The 15828-nt window shown below is 37.5% G+C and overlaps 1 protein-coding gene across 7 annotated transcripts in view; it reads right to left on the bottom strand.

Annotated features, from left to right (window-relative positions):
• CDK15 (cyclin dependent kinase 15) overlaps positions 1-14955 on the bottom strand; it is an 89965-nt gene extending 75010 nt beyond the window's left edge. For 4 of the 7 annotated variants that reach the window (XR_013519036.1, XR_013519037.1, XM_035305320.3 and 1 more), the window contains exons 1-4: positions 14751-14955; positions 13888-14037; positions 13580-13677; positions 8600-8679 (exon numbers count right to left, since the gene is read on the bottom strand). Coding sequence is in view for 4 of the 7 variants with exons in the window: in XM_035305320.3 (XP_035161211.2) it covers positions 8600-8679; positions 13580-13677; positions 13888-14037; positions 14751-14873 (451 nt within the window). In the remaining 3 variants the exon portion in view is untranslated. Of the gene's footprint in view, positions 1-8599; positions 8680-13579; positions 13678-13887; positions 14038-14656 lie in introns of all 7 variants that reach the window. The other 3 variants (XR_013519038.1, XM_035305321.3, XM_054257793.2) reach the window with 2 other exon arrangements.
• Positions 14956-15828: the final 873 nt, after the last annotated feature.

The raw sequence follows: 15828 nt of genomic DNA, 5'->3' as shown, positions 1-15828 counted from the left end.
CCGGTGCCTGGCGACAGAGGAAGACTCTGTCTCAAAAAAAAAAAAAAAAAAAAAAAGGGACAATGAGGCCAGAGGTGGTGACTCACACCTGTGATCCCAGTACTCTGGTGACAGCATCCCTGGGAATAAAATGAAGGCACAGCAAACCAGTGATGGGTAATGAAAGAACATGGCTTCCTGGTGATATTGCTTATGCCCTACCAGCTTGTAGGTATCAGATCTGTGAGCCAGTGAACTTCTCTTTTTATTTGTCAGTTTAAGCTGACTTACACCTAAGGAAGGAGCTCCATTACACCTGTTAACCCTATTTGCTTTAATGACTAATAATGACTAATGCTCCAATTTTTACTTTTTGTCCCCAGAGTCCCTATGGGCTAAATTCATTATTTCACTTTGACAAATGTGTTGCTTTGTAAATGTAATAAATAGCTTCCCAGGCATCTGTTTAATCTCCCTAGTCTCAGACTGAAGGCCACATGGAAATTGAGGGAGTAACTTTCCCTCTTTTTGAGATGCTGCCACACCACCTAGTACCACACTTAGCCAAGAGTAAGCACTTAATTTGTCAAACATATTTATTGAGTGTCTTAAGGGAGAACTGTCTGTGGAGCCAGAAGCCCTAGTATGAATCCTGGCCCTGTCACTTCATATCTGAGTAAGCTCTGGAGAGTATCTCAACCCAAGTCTCAATTCATTCCTTAGGAAAAGAGACATCGTCTTTTCTGACTTACTTCATAGGGTTGATATGAGGATGGAATCAGATACCATTTGTGGAACCTTGGCAAATGTAAAGCATTACAGAGACGTAAATTCGAAATAATATCCCTTCCCTCAGCCTCTTGCTGCTGCCCTTCACCTTGAACCCCATCAAACCCCTCTCTCAGTCTTAAAATCTTGTTTATGGTATGTTTCTGCTAGAGTTTTTAACGCCTTCCATATTTTCTGACCATCAGCTGAGAAGGCTTGTACTTTATGTATATATTTATTTATAAATTATCTCATAAATTTCTCTTTCCCCCACCCCTATGTTATAAAGCATATAGCAAAATTAGATTTTAAAAGGATGCAGTAAAGCTGAAATTGCTAAGAATACTCTTAAGATATTTTAATTTTATGTTTAATATAATTTTAGTCTCACCTAATTATGTTACTGAAACTCCTGATGCTTCTTTTTAAACCTTGATGGCATGTTTTGTTCATTATGATGGCCTCACGCTTTCATTTGCTAAAAAGGCGAAGGAACAATATCTACCTGGGATGAGGCTTCCTGCTAACAACAGTGGGTATAAACTTCATGTAGTTTTCTTGATAATTTCAGTTTTTGTAGGAGTTGGAAAAGTGTCTGTTTTGTATTTCTCTGTTGTTCACTTGCATTTGAATTGTTAGTCTTATCTTCAGCCCACAGTTTCTTTGCAGAAATCTTTTTAAATCATACACTCATTTTATGAGGATTAGCCACTTGTACATGACAAGCCCTTTCAACTCTTTTAATCACATACAAACCTATTGGGATTACCTTCCAAATTGTCCCAAACCCCTCCCTTCTTGCCATTTCTGCCACCACCCTGGACCAAAATACTGTCATATGTTGGGTGAATGATTGCAAATGCCTCCCATCTGCCTGCTTCCCTGCTTTCTTCCTATAGGCACTTCACAGGACAGCTAGACACTGCTATGCTTCTCAAATGAGTGAGGGCATGTCCCTCCTGCTTCCAAACCCACCACTGGCCTCTCATCTTGCTTAAAGTAAATTCAAAGGACTTGCAATGGCCTGCCCACCCAGTTGTGGGTTGTGCCCATGGTGACCTGCATCTCTTCACATTCCTATCTTAGCTCACTTGGCTTTAGCCTCATTGGCCTCCTAACTGTTCTTTAGACACACTTGCAAACACGTTTCCACCCCAGGGTCTTACACTTGCTGTTGTCTTTTCCTGTAACCCTCTCTTCTCATCTCTCTGCCTTTGTCCTCCCTCACTTTCCTCAGGGCCTCTGCTCAAATAATACATATAGGTACACACTTCCTTGATCATTCTAGGTGAAATAGCAGCCCTCTACCCCATCCCACCTCAGCACCCCTCCACCCCATCCCATGTCTACCCCTTCCTACCCTCTCTCTTGGGGCCTTGCTTTATTCTTTTCCATAGCACCTGTCACCACCACCTGACACATTATATATAAATATTTGTTTATTGTCTATCTCAAATTGAGAATATAAACTCCATTGAGAGTGGGCACTTTTGTTTTTTGTTTTTTTATCGTTATATACTCAGTGCCTAGAATAATATCTGGCACTTAATAAACATTTATCTTTAAATTAGTGGTCACTAATTGGCTAATATCATTTATATACCTCTAGTTGGTTAATAAAGGGCGTTTCTGTTGAAGATGCTTTTATTCCTTTTTTCTTTTAGTTGTCTCCCTCATTAGATTACAAATATTGTATGCTTTATGGCCATGTCTAGTGCCCCGGAACTACTGAAATAGTTACATGAAAACTGTGAATTTTGCTGAATAATGAATAGGGAATTCAGATGAAAGAACAGATGATGTTTAAAGCATTTATCTCACAGTATTGTTTATCATTTTGGTCCATGCACCAGAGGGATCTGAAATGCCTACAACCTCAGATGTGTGGGTCTTAAACCCAGGAAGAAAAGGTCTTTCTTCTAATTTTAAGGACATTTTATAAACTTCACAGCAGGGTGTGACATCTGTCCTGCAGACTAAACAGTTGAGAGACATAAAAGTCAACTGAGAAGGGGGAAGATCCTAAAATTAGCATTCTGATTCTCATAAAACAGTGTTTTTTATGATTCACGTATCTTATGCATACTTATTTTTGTTTTTCTTAGAAGAAAAGACACAAAAATAAATAGGGATATCTTTAAGGCTCCAGAGGAAAGCTGATCCTCCAAGTCCTAGGACGTGGCTATATGTCATAAAGGCCTGATAGTCAAAGTCATCTCTCAGCTGTCAACTCATTGAGGGCACGGATTAAACTTGTCTTGCTCTTTGCATCTCCAGCACTAGCACAGGCCTGGCATGTGGTGCTCAATAAGTGCTCATGAATTAATGAAAGCCAGGCCAGTTGTAATGAGTTTATGAGGAATCATATAATGAGTCAATGATGTATTTGCTGCACCAGAGTAAATGGACCATTAAGTAGGGCCCATCTTTAACAGAACACTCCTTTGAAAGTTTTATAAGTATGAAATATATGTACATATTTGTAAAGGGTTTTAATTTTTTTGATGGGGTGCTGTGTAAATCTTGTGTTTATAAATGTAATGAAGGTATAGACAGAAAACAATATACACTACTTCGATAAAGGAAGGTGTACTGACTGAAGATATTTTAAAAATAGACATTTTTAAACCTGTTCTGCTATGAACAGAGATAACATATCTTTTTACTATGCTTTTGGCTTTTAGGTTAAGCTTTCTAATGCATAAAAAATTTACAATGGATACATAAAAAAAAAAGCTTCACCTTCAACCCTCATTGGACATTGAATAAAAAAGTGTTTCTAGTCCCTGTTGTTATATTTTCTCTGAACTGAGAATCACGAATCAAGTAAATGAGTCAAGTTATGAATTCCAAAAAAAGAAATAATTGAAATAATTTTAGATAAATGTTAGAGAAATATTAAGACAAGCATCAAACAAGTAGTTGTACTGGTATTTTTTGAATTGTAATGCTAATCATATACCATTATCCTGGCACTATTTTGTTTTATAAAGATGTAACTGTGCACAATGAATTTGCTGTGTTTGTGATGTGATTTGATTGCATTCAGTGGCAGACTTTCTGTCAACCAGGCCTACCCTAGACTATTTGTGGTCATTGGCAGTTCAGAGGTTCTAATCAGCCTCCTCCCCTGCTTCGTTGTATGACCTTAGGGAGGCTCCTTAGCTTATTTTTGGCTCAGTTTTATCATATATGGATTGGGAGTTATTACTTTGCAATGTTTTTCAACTAGAGAATGATCTTAAAAGATTCTTAGCTGACACTATTTCTAATTTAAACACTGCAATTACCGGCACTATAGAATCAATGATGGAATCAGAATTGATGAATATGCAACATGATATGTTATTTTCCTTAAAATACTTTTTCTGGATATACAAGTGGCCAACAAACATGTGAAAAAATGCTCAACATCACAAATCATCAGAGAAATGCAAAAAAACCAGTGAGATACCATTTTGCACCAGTCAAAAAGGCTATAATTTAAAAGTAAAAAATTAAAGGATGTTGGTAAGCTTCAGAAGAAGAGGGAATGCTTATACACTGTGGGTAGGAACATTAATCAGTTCAGCCACTGTGGAAAACAGTTTGGAAATTTCTTAAAGTGAGACAGGGCAGGCAAACCCCAAGACTTGTGCTTGGGAGGGTTCTTGGCTTCACCCGGGAAATAATTCAAGGGCGAGCCAGTGGTGTTAGACAGCAGCTTTTATTGGAGTAGCAATATGCAGCAGCAGCAGGTATATTGCTCCTTGCAGAGCAGGGCTACCCCATAGGCAGTGTGCCCAGAGTAGCAGCTCAGAGTTAGCTCTGCAGTTATATTTATACCCACTTTTACATATATGCAAATTAAGGGGCAGTTTATGCAGAAAGTTTTAGGAACACAGTGGTATTTCTGGGTTGTTGGGTTGTTGCCATGGGAAAGGGTGGTAACTTCCAGGTGTTGCCATGGCAATGGTAAACTGACATAGCACACTGGTGGGTGTGTCTTTCGGAAAGCTACCTCCATCCAGGCCCTGTTTTGGCTAGTCCTAAATTTGGTTTAGTATTCAAGCCTGCTTTTGGAGTCAAGTCCCACCTCCTACTTCAAAAAAACTAAAATCAAAATTACCATTTGACCCAGCAATTCCATTACTGGGTATATACCCAAAGGAAAATAAATTGTTCTGCCAAAAAGACACCTAGATTTGTATGTTTGTCACAGCACTATTCACAATAGCAAAGACATAGAACCAACCTACATGCCCATCAGTGGTGGATTGGATAAATAAAATTTGGTACACTGGCACCATAAAAATACTACATAGCCAAAAAAAAAGAACAAAATCATGTCCTTAGCAGCAACATGGATGCAGATGGAGACCATTATCCTAAGTGAATTAACACAGGAACAGAAAACCAAATACTACATGTTCTCACTTACAAGTGGGAGCTAATAAGTGGGGTATTGGGTACACACAGACATAAGATGGGAATAATAGACACCACACTGGGGACTCGAAAAGGGGAGAGGGAGGGAGAGGGATACGGGTTGGAAAATTACCTATCAGGTACTATAGTCACTATTTGGGTGATGGGACTCCCCAGTATCATGCAATATACTCATGTAACAAACCTAGACATGTACCCCTTGAATCTAAAATTAAAGTTTAAAAAATACTTCTGCATTTTCCTTAATGTTTATACAAAATGTATAATAAAAAATAGATTTCTATTTTTATTTTTGCTGTTGCTAAACAATAAACACTTTAATCAAACATTTCAAAATTCATCATATAAAGTAGAAAGAATTTAAAATAGAATAGATATGGATTCGAACAACTCTGATTACTATCTCTGTGACCTCAGGCAAGTTACTTAACCTCTCTGAGGCTGGAATTCCTTTATCTCTACAACAAAAATAGCACATTTTACTTCCTAGGATTGGTATAAAGGTGTTTTAAAAAGTATTATGTAGGGGGAGGGGGAGATTATGTCATATGCCTGGTCCTCAAAAAAGATTAGTTATACGGCTCCTTCCCAAGAAAAATGCTATTAACAGGCTGAAGGCTTCAGTTTAAACCAAATGTTGACCACTTAAACAAAAATATTTAAAACAATGCACATTTTAAAGATATTTAAAGTGTTTTCTCCAAGTTGTAAAAATAAACACTCAAAATACAATTCTAGAGTCAATTATGAGAGATTTCTAAGGTACTATGAAGGCTTCTGCTTTTCTTAATTAGCTAAGGGATGAGGGCGGTAGGGAACATGTCTATTTTGTGTATTGCTGTGTATCTAGCAGTAAGAGGAGTGCCTGGTCTTAGTGGGCGCTAAATAATTATTTCTAGAGTAGATGCATAGAAAGCATACGAATTTTTGAATCAGAGAGATTTGGTTTGAATCACCATCACCATCATATAGTGGAATAATGTTAATAATATCTATCTCTAAAGGTTGTGAAGAGGATTAAAATAAGTATGAAAAGCACCTGACACATGTATTATTTCCCTTAGTGCTGTTTATACTTTTGCTAATTTCATATCACATGTTAAGTTCAAATGAAAATAATATTCCAAATGACCAGACTAGTAAATTGCTGCATGTATTCTACCTGTACAGAAAGAGACCGTATATGTAGTAAAATCATACTTAATAAATCTTTGGCTGCTATACCATCAGGGCAGCCAAATTGTTCAGGAAAAGTAATTCCTGCTTCAAGGCTTTTTAAAGAAGGCTGCATTACTTGTTCAGTTTTCCTGCACGTGCCTTTAGGTTGCCTTTTCAGCTAGTGACTGTGGATTTTAACTAATGAACTCCAGCTGTTCTTATTTTGCCTTCCAGACCTTCTCATTTAACCTCCTGTCTCCCTGGTCTCACATCCTTAAAGTTCTTACAGGAAAAATGGGACAGTGCCAAAGTTTTCAAATGAAGCCTCATATCTTCTTGAGGGGAGAGCACTATTTTTTTTTTTTTTAACAAGGGCTCCAAGCTTTTACACTGGTGTAAAAAGAAACATTCCTTGTTGGAAATTGGATGCCTAACAACCTCCAATGTGTCAGAAATCCTTTTGTGGTTTTTAATATTACACAAGCAAAGCATTGGGTAAGGAAAGTCCATAAAACAAACCAAGAAAGCCCACAGTTGAATACTAAATATAATTGTAAACACCTGTGATGGAGAAGGCAATTTCTCCATAAATATGCAATGAAAGAAACATTTAGCATGTAGAACAAAACAGAACCAGCTTTTCCGAACCATGCTGAGAACCATCTGTTAGCAAACCTGGCAAAAGGTTTCACTGTTACAGTTAAATGTCAGCCTGAAAAACTTGGCTGTGGGCAGTATCTGAGCAAAGCCAGTCTTAAGCAATTGGCAGACTCAAGCTCACAAAGGAGACCTTCCCCTTATGCGGGTGACCTGGGAATTTCTATTATGCTCACAGATACTCTTTAACCTATCCATACATCTCTTTCCAAATCTGATCATCCTTTAATGGAGACCATTAATAAGTACTTTAGTAAATGCAGTTTCCATTATATTAAACACTTAAAACCATGCCTTCTCCCAGAATGCACCTGATCCGACCAGGATGAATCTGGCTAAACCAATAGCCCATTTGGCCCTTCCAATTAAATTCAAAATGATGTATTTCCCAGGGGCTCTGAAAGACTTTTGAAAAGGGTATCAAATTCAGTTATAAACTCATTTTCAGAATTGCTTTTTCCATGCCTGTTTGCATAACCCATCCTTCCAAGCTCAGATCAAAATCAATGAACTCCATCAGTCACACTGAGACTAAGTTGTTCTCATCTTAGTTTATAATGTCTTTTATATACTTGTAACTTGAATCATGTGCTCTGTTAAGACTGCAAATGACAGAACAAAGATATGGGTTTCTCTTCTCATCCTTCACAGCATCTAGCAGCATACTCTGCATATAGTATGTGCTCAGTGAAGAAGGGAAGAGAAGTAGTTAAAAGTGGGAGAAAGTAAGTCCAGGGAAGTGCCATTTCTCTGGAATTTTGCTGAAATGCATAGCAATCCTATCATCATCTTATTTCAAATGGCTCATGCAATAAAGGCTGATAAATTATATTTTTTCATGATTCATTTTCACTATGTTGGCCTCTTGACGATTATATTATAAAGTATTTGTTATCTTAATGGTAAATAAGACATTAGCCAGGGAAAGAAGTAATAATGGAATAATAGTAGCCAACATTTGTTGAACTCTGAAAAATAGACTCTGTGATAAGTGCTTTATATACATATTCTTGTTGAATCCTCATAACAACTACATTAAATAGGTACTATCATTATCCATTTTATGCAATAAACTGAGTCATAGTTAGGTAATCTACCCAACATCATACCATAGTGATTGGTGGACCTATGCTGCAAACCCAAGTCCTTTTGAAACCAGGTTCCTCACCCACTTGCAGGGCACAGAGAAAATACAGGCAGAACAATAAAAATGCATCCCTTCTGGAAATTCTCCAAGTGCTAGCTAAATAACACGTTATGTTCAGAATTTGTGTGATTATATATTTTCTCTTTTATAGGAATTTTCTGAGGTTATATAGGTATAGCCTTAGCACCTAGATGAGGCCAAACACATGGAAAGTATTAGTCATTGCTCAGTGAATTCATAGTTTTGGTCAAGTGATATAATAGTTTTAAATCTCAATTTCTTCAAAATTAAGTAATAAAATAGCAGTGTAAATGCTCCTGAAAAACTTGTAAGAAAAGTAAAAATGTAATTACAGTATTCTGGAAGAATCAAAAATAGATGCTGAACGGATCAATGCAATGCATTTTTTACCAAATCAAGGACTCAAAAGAGACCTATTGGGTTCATTTCTGCTGTTCTTACCTTCTCGGATAGCTGTAAATGGGACTCCTTCCTCTGCATTCATGCTGATAACTTTTAAAGCCACTAGTTGTCCATTTATTCTAGAAGAGAGGGATTGAGGGGCACACACTTATTGAGGTGGTTCAAAGCAGCAACTTATACCAAAGATGGCTTAATAAAAGCAATTTTACTTCAAAATATATTCTAGCATATAAATCTATAATGTTCTCAAAATAGAAAGTTTAATATCTATAAATGCATATGTAATGTACATACACCTAAGCATTTTCCCTCTTTACTAAAGTGAGATATATATATATATATATATATGTTTATTATAGAAAATTTGGAGCATATTATTATTTTTCATCTGACTTATTGTGGTGGTCTTCTTCTTCTTTTTTTTTTTCCTTTTTGAGACAGTGTCTCACTCTGTTGCCCATGCTGGAGTGCAGTGGCACGATCTCAGCTCACTGCAATGTCTGCCTCCGGGTTCTACCGATTTTCCTGCCTCAGCTTTCTGAGTAGCTGGGACTACAGGCATGTGCCATCATGCTGTTAATTTTTTGTATTTTAGTAGGCATGGGGTTTCACCATGTGGCCAGGATGGTCTCCATCTCCTGACCTCATGATCCACCCACCTCAGCCTCCCAAAGTGCTGGGATTACAGGCGTGAGCCACTCTGCGCCTAGCTGAGGCATGCCTTTTAAATGACAATCAGGACAAGTCACTTTTCTGTTCAAAAGCCATCACATCCCCACACTTTACCCAGAATAAAAGCCAAATTCTTGCAGTAGCCTTCTAAGTGCTACCTCATCTTTCCAGGCTGCACCATTATCTCTCTCTTTCTCTTCATTTCCTCCTACTATCCCCTTATTCATCATTTTATTCATGATATAAGCTAAGTGCTGAGAACAGAGAAGATTTTAATGCAGGTATAAATCCATTGTTTTTAATACAGTGGGATTAAAATCATATTGTTAGTAATCTTTTTTCCTCCATGTAACTTTTCTCTTACAGTTTATTCTTGTACAATCGATATTGAATAATGATGTAACATTTCATCATATAAATATACTACAATATATTTAGCCAATTTCAAATGCCTTTCAATTGTTTCTAGCTTTGGGCTATCATAAAAATACTGTGATGAACATACTTGTTGACAAATCTTTTCACAAAGCCCCAATTATTTCCTTAAAGTAGAGGCAGAATTGCTGAATCCAAGAGTACACAGTGCACATGTTTGTATTCATTTGTACTCATGTTCCCAAACTGTCTCATGGAATAATGGCACAGTAACTGGTCATGAGAGTGGCCATTTTCCCACTCCCTCACCAGCATGGGGCAGGTTTTGTTATAGGGGCTTTTGGACTTCACTTTTTAGAACAGTTTTAGATTTCTAGAAAAACAGAATACAGTACGAAAAGTTCCCATATATCTCCCATCTAGTTTCCTCTATTGTTAACATCTTACATTAATATGGTACATTTGTTATAATTAATGAATGAATATTGGCACATTATTACTAACTAAAGTCCATGGTTTATTAGGGTTTCTTTAGTTTTTACCTAATGTCTTTTTTATTTTTTGGTTCAGGATCCCATTCAGGATTACACTCAGCCGTCCTGTCTCCTTAGGCTCTTCTAGACTGTGGCAGTTTCCCACACTTTGTTTTTGATGGCCTTGACAGTGTTGAGGAGTACTAGTCAAGCATTGGGTAGAACACCCCTCTCTTGGAACTTTTCTGACATTTTTCTTATGATTAGACTGGGTTATGGGTTTGGGGGAGGTAAAGTACCATCTTTATCAAATCATGTTAAGAGTGCATACCTTCATCAAGATTTATGACTTTTGATGTTGACCTTAGTCACCTGTCTGAGAGAGTGTTGGTCAGGTTTCTCCATTATAAACTTACTCTTTCTCCCCCCTTTACATACAGCACTTTTAGAGAAATGCCACTATGAATGGCCCACACTTAAGAAGTAGAGAGTTATGGTGCACTTCTTTGAAGGTGTCTTATCTACATAAATTATTTGTTTTTATTTGGCATGAGAGATTTGTTTCTTCTCTCCCATTTGTTAATTTATTGAATCATTCATCTATATCAGTATGGACTCATAGATATTTATTTTATACATTGGGTTATAATTTAATACACTTTATTTTGTTGCTCAAATGTTTGCAGCTTTGTCCTTTGGAAGCTCTTTCAGTGGCTCCTGTGTCCCTTTGACATAGACCTATCGTGTGGGTTTGCTTTTTGCTTTTATCTTCATATGTTTGGCCTATTTGAAAGGCAAAAAGGTTTGTCACATTTTAATTCATATTTCTTTAATCACATGTGAAACTGACTTTTCCTAAGTTTATGGATCTTTTCTGTTTTTCTCATGATTTGCCGATTTGCCCATCTTCTTATTGAACTATTTTACATATGCTTTCCCCCAGTTTCTTTTGTTTGCCTTATCGTATCTTTGACATTTTGTTTAAAAGTTTTATGATGTAAGTATTTTCCTCAGAACATGGTTCTGTGAAATTCTCCCCCAACTCCTGCAAAAAGTTTTTTGGTAAATATAATAGAAAATGCTTTATACTTTCTTTCTTTTTTCTTTTTCTTTTCTTTTCCTTTTCTTGAGACAGAGTCTTACTCTGTTACCCAGGCTGGAGTGCAGTGTCACTGATCTCAGGTCCCTGCAACCTCCACCTCCAAGGTTCAAGCAATTCTCCTGCCTCAGCCTCCTGAGTAGCTGGGACTACAGTTTTATAAATAAGGTAACACTTGAACTGGGAATCTGACATAGGGTAGGAGTCAGCTGTGTGTATGAACAGTGGAGGGCAGCTCCAGGCAGAGGGAACAGCAAGTTATAAGTCCTTGATTGAGGCAGGAGCAGTCCTGGCATTGGAGCGGGAGAGTGGAAGGAGATGAGGACAGGGAGGAGCTGACTGTGTGCTGGGGGATGGAGGATAGGGATTGTATAGGGTCTTGTACAATGACCATTCCAGGGACTGTTGTATTAGCTATTTACAGGATATTTGTATTAGAAAATAGGTTGGGTGCAGTGGCTTATGCCTGCAATTCCAGCACTTTGGGAGGCTAACGCGGACGGAACACCTGAAGTTGAGAGTTCGAGACCAGCCTGATCAACATGGAAAAATGCTGTCTCTACTAAAAATACAAAACTAGCCAGGCATGGTGGTGCATGCCTGTAATCCCAGCTAATTGGGAGGCTGAGGCAGGAGAATCACTTGAATCTGGGAGGTGGAGGTTGTGGTGAGCCGAGATTGCGCCATTGCACTCCAGCTTGGACAACAAGAGCGAAACTCCATCTCAAAAAAAAAAAAAAAGGAAAAGAAATAGTGCAAAGATGTCAATAATTCTCTAATTTAGAGTTTTGATATATTCTAAAAATATTCTAAAGCCACAATAATGAAAATCATACAGCACAAATATAAGAAAAGATAGATCAAAGAAACATGATTTTTAAAAGATTAGAACAGTAACAATTTCAAGTATTCGTGAGATCTAATATATAATCACGGTGGCATTTCAAACTATCAGAGAAAAGAAAATCTAATAAATGGAGCTGGGATGATTGTGAATATACATACAATATAAATTCCCAATAGATAAAGAGTTAAATGAAAAAGAAAATATACAGTAACTATAAGAAAAGAGAAGTGAATTCTGTGTAAATGTTGGCCTGGAAACGTCTGTTTGTGCGTAACAATCAAGTCAGACTCAGAAGGGAAGATCAGAAGTATCCATGGAGTCCATGTACTGGAGTATGCTCTAGGGTGCCCCAGTTCTGAGCCACCTTGAGACAGTTATCATGGCCAAATTGATATAAGGAACCTCAGAATAAAATGAAATGTGGTCCTTTATTGCAGATATTCTCAGCATTAAAAAAAAAAAAGTTAAAGTACACCATGACTAAAAAAGATTAAGAAAGTATAAAGGACCAGGGGCAGGAGAATCACTTGCACCCAGGAGGCAGAGGTTGCAGTGAGCTGAGATGGTGCCACTGCACTCCAGCCTGGGTGACAGAATGAGACTCCATCTCAAAATAAATAAATAAATAAAATAAAATTGTATTTCCCCTGCAATCTTGTTTTAACAAGTAAAAATAATAACAACAACATAAATATTAAGATAAATAATGAATATTTAGTCTTGTAGTAGTTATATAAAATTTTTCTTTTTTTTCTTTTTTCTTTTTTGGCCAGTTAAGTGAAGCAGTGGGAGAACTGATTGTGACAAGTAGTTGTAGACACCACTGCATTAGGATCAGCTACATTATGTTTCTAAAATTAATATTTAACCACTAATGAGCCATTATTTTTCTCTATTGGAGTAACATAAATTAAGGAAACAACCTTCCAACTTTCCCACCTTAACTAAAAGAGGAATTCATGAATCTTTTATATATATATTTAACAAAGTTTGTTATTTACCAAAATTAGTACTTAGCTTTTGGATAAGCAGTCTTTTTATTCTCTAGACATTTTGTATATTTTGCAAGTGTAGAAAATCTAGGATTTATCATTTTTGCATGTACCATAATTTGCAGAAACCAACTTCAAGTTCTTCTACAAGGGCAGGTGGAGGAATGAGGCTGCCAACTCCAGGCTGTCATTGCAAACCTCTGTCATTGTGATTTAGGGAGGGATATAAAAAACCTGTTAGAGACACTTTACCAATTGCTTCCCACCAGCCTGAAGAGTGGTAACTGTTCTTTGGGTCAGAAAGTCCATTTTCTTTGAATTGAATGCAAGAGAGGAAAGGCTGATAAACATTTAAGAGGGCTGATTTTAATTAAAGCAGGGCAAGTTTGTTTTTCTTTCAAGGCTATTTAAGTCATCATGTCTCTCTCCCTATTGGCTGTGGTGTCTTGCACAGGTCCTCAATGCTATGAACTTCTGTGATGTCTCACTTGGTCTTATAATGTGAAATGATGGGGGCGGGACCCTCATCTCTAGAGTCTCTCCCACCTATGTGGCACTCACCTGCTAATCCCCTTGTAAACTGTAGCATAAGAACCTTCACCCAGCTTCTCCAAGTTCAAGTAAGATGAGGCTGCCCCAAAAGGGAGGCTCTTTCTCTGCTTAAGAGTAATAGGGAAAAGGGGCGGGTGAGAGGGAAGAGAGAAAGAGCACTTTTTATAATGTTGACTTTTTTCCCCCAGGGAAATTAGACAGCATTGCCAAAGCAGACTTGGGAAGGCTCGCTCAATAATTGCCCTGGAAGTAAGGGCCGGCCTCCCTAGACAAGCACACATTAAATTCTTCTTGATCAACATCAGCTGCTCACTCACCCACTGAAAACCCTGCCTCAGATCCTCTTCCTGAAAAGAATCACTGTTACTCCGTGGCCTTTTACTCTTGAACTTCTGGGCACGGACAGCCTGAAGTCCCCTGGGGTGAAATGAAGTCATGGAACATGATGCTTCTTTTAGGTCTGTTAGCTAGAGAAAAAGGAAAGAGCAGAAATAAAATTTATGCAAAGTAAAGATTCAGTGCCTGGCAAAACCATATTTTCTTCATTTGCCTCATTTTCACTTTTCAAATGTTTTCTAAGCTTTCTACACCCCCAAAAGTCACTTTTCTTGAAAGACCCCTGAAAAAGACCATAATGGTATCAATTGTTGAAATATTACATTCTTTCTTCACCTAAAAATATGTCTTTAACTTTTAGGTTAACCTAAACCTCTTGGATGGATGTTTTTCAAGTATTTTCTGTTTAAGTTGGGCTTTTTAAAAAATCATGTGCACTTAATTTATTGCTGTAGGGGAATAATCTAGTATGGCATTGCTAATAATCATGAACTAATTATGACAGTTTTGAATCCACAGCATACCAACCAATACTGCAGCTTGCCTTTTAAGTTTCAGCTCCGTAATTTAGGACCTTAGAGATTTTGAGAGAACTACTTTCTCAACTTCAAGCCAAGTGAGTTTCGTGCAGCCCAAAGCCATGGATTATTTTTCCCTTTTGGTTTACAAGAAATTCCCCAAATTTGATAAATACAGCCATAAATTTTCTGTGACTTTAATAGAATTTTCATTTTATTGGTTTAGACCTACCACAGAAGAATCAGACCCTGCTAACAAAAAGGGAGTGCCTGAACTCCTTGGTTTGTCAATAGAGAAAGATGCTCTCCTCCTGGGATACAAATACCTTGAACGCAGACTCCATGGTCTCAGGCTGGCTCCTCCAACAGCTGCGAGCCTCACCTCCCTCTGAACAACGAGAGCAGCTGCATCCAGGCTGTACAGTCTTTGCACACAGCTCTTGACCCATAATCTTCTAGGTTCAAGGAGAAAACTCGCACTTGAACCTCTCCCCCTCTGCCTCTCCTATCCTCGTTCTCTCCCTTTTTGCCAGAGGTCAGCAGTGTGGAGCTTTCATATGACTCACATGAGGGCTCTGCCTGGAGCAGCCTCATGACTTCAGCAGTTTTTCCTTATCAGTGCAAGAAACTCTACATCAGAAAGGGATTGCTTGCAGTCAGATGTGCACCGCTGAAAACGACACAGCTGATATTGAATAGAATAAAATTTGGCACAGTTAAGGTGGTTGTTCTGGCCACAAGTTAGTGCTATTGGTATACATAGTTTTTAGGGATTGACATTGCTTATCTATGTAATGAAATGTATATGATATCATTGATAGTGATGTTAGGTTTAATATTAGGTCTTCCTGGTATTAAGCTGGATACATTGAGGAATATTTTCTCCCTGCCTTTTATCTGCAAGCATTTTGGTTTTCAGACTTTAAAACAAATTTGCTACCTAGTTAACTTTTAATAGTCAAAGAAATCACAGAATCACAAAACAGGAAGAAAGTTGAAGATATCTACTCCATCTCTTGCCTTGAACAATAATGTATCTAATAGTCTCAGAAGTGTTGCCATTCATTCATTTATTCAAAAACTATGTGGTGAGCACCTGTGTTCTTCTTAAACCTACAGATGATGATATTAGCCAATGATGATGGAGAGAAAGGGGTTTAAATGAAATACTTTATTCCTTTAACATATACGTAATTAATGTTTATTATATGTAAAGTACAATATTAATAGCAGACATGTCAAAGACTCTGACTCAAATTGGTTTGCAGTCTGTAGTCTTCAAACACAGCATTTTTCCCTGCTAGACTCCTAAGATTATTGCACTATAATGTACTAATCATAGAGTGAGACAGAATGGAGAATATAGAAACAATCATTATTAAGGGAAAAAAATAAGAGTCATGT

The sequence above is a fragment of the Callithrix jacchus genome, chromosome 6 (genome assembly GCF_049354715.1).
Source record: "Callithrix jacchus isolate 240 chromosome 6, calJac240_pri, whole genome shotgun sequence".
Taxonomy (NCBI): domain Eukaryota; kingdom Metazoa; phylum Chordata; class Mammalia; order Primates; family Cebidae; genus Callithrix; species Callithrix jacchus.
Note: the sequence above shows the minus strand (reverse complement) of the source record. Positions and strands in the feature narration are given on the sequence as shown.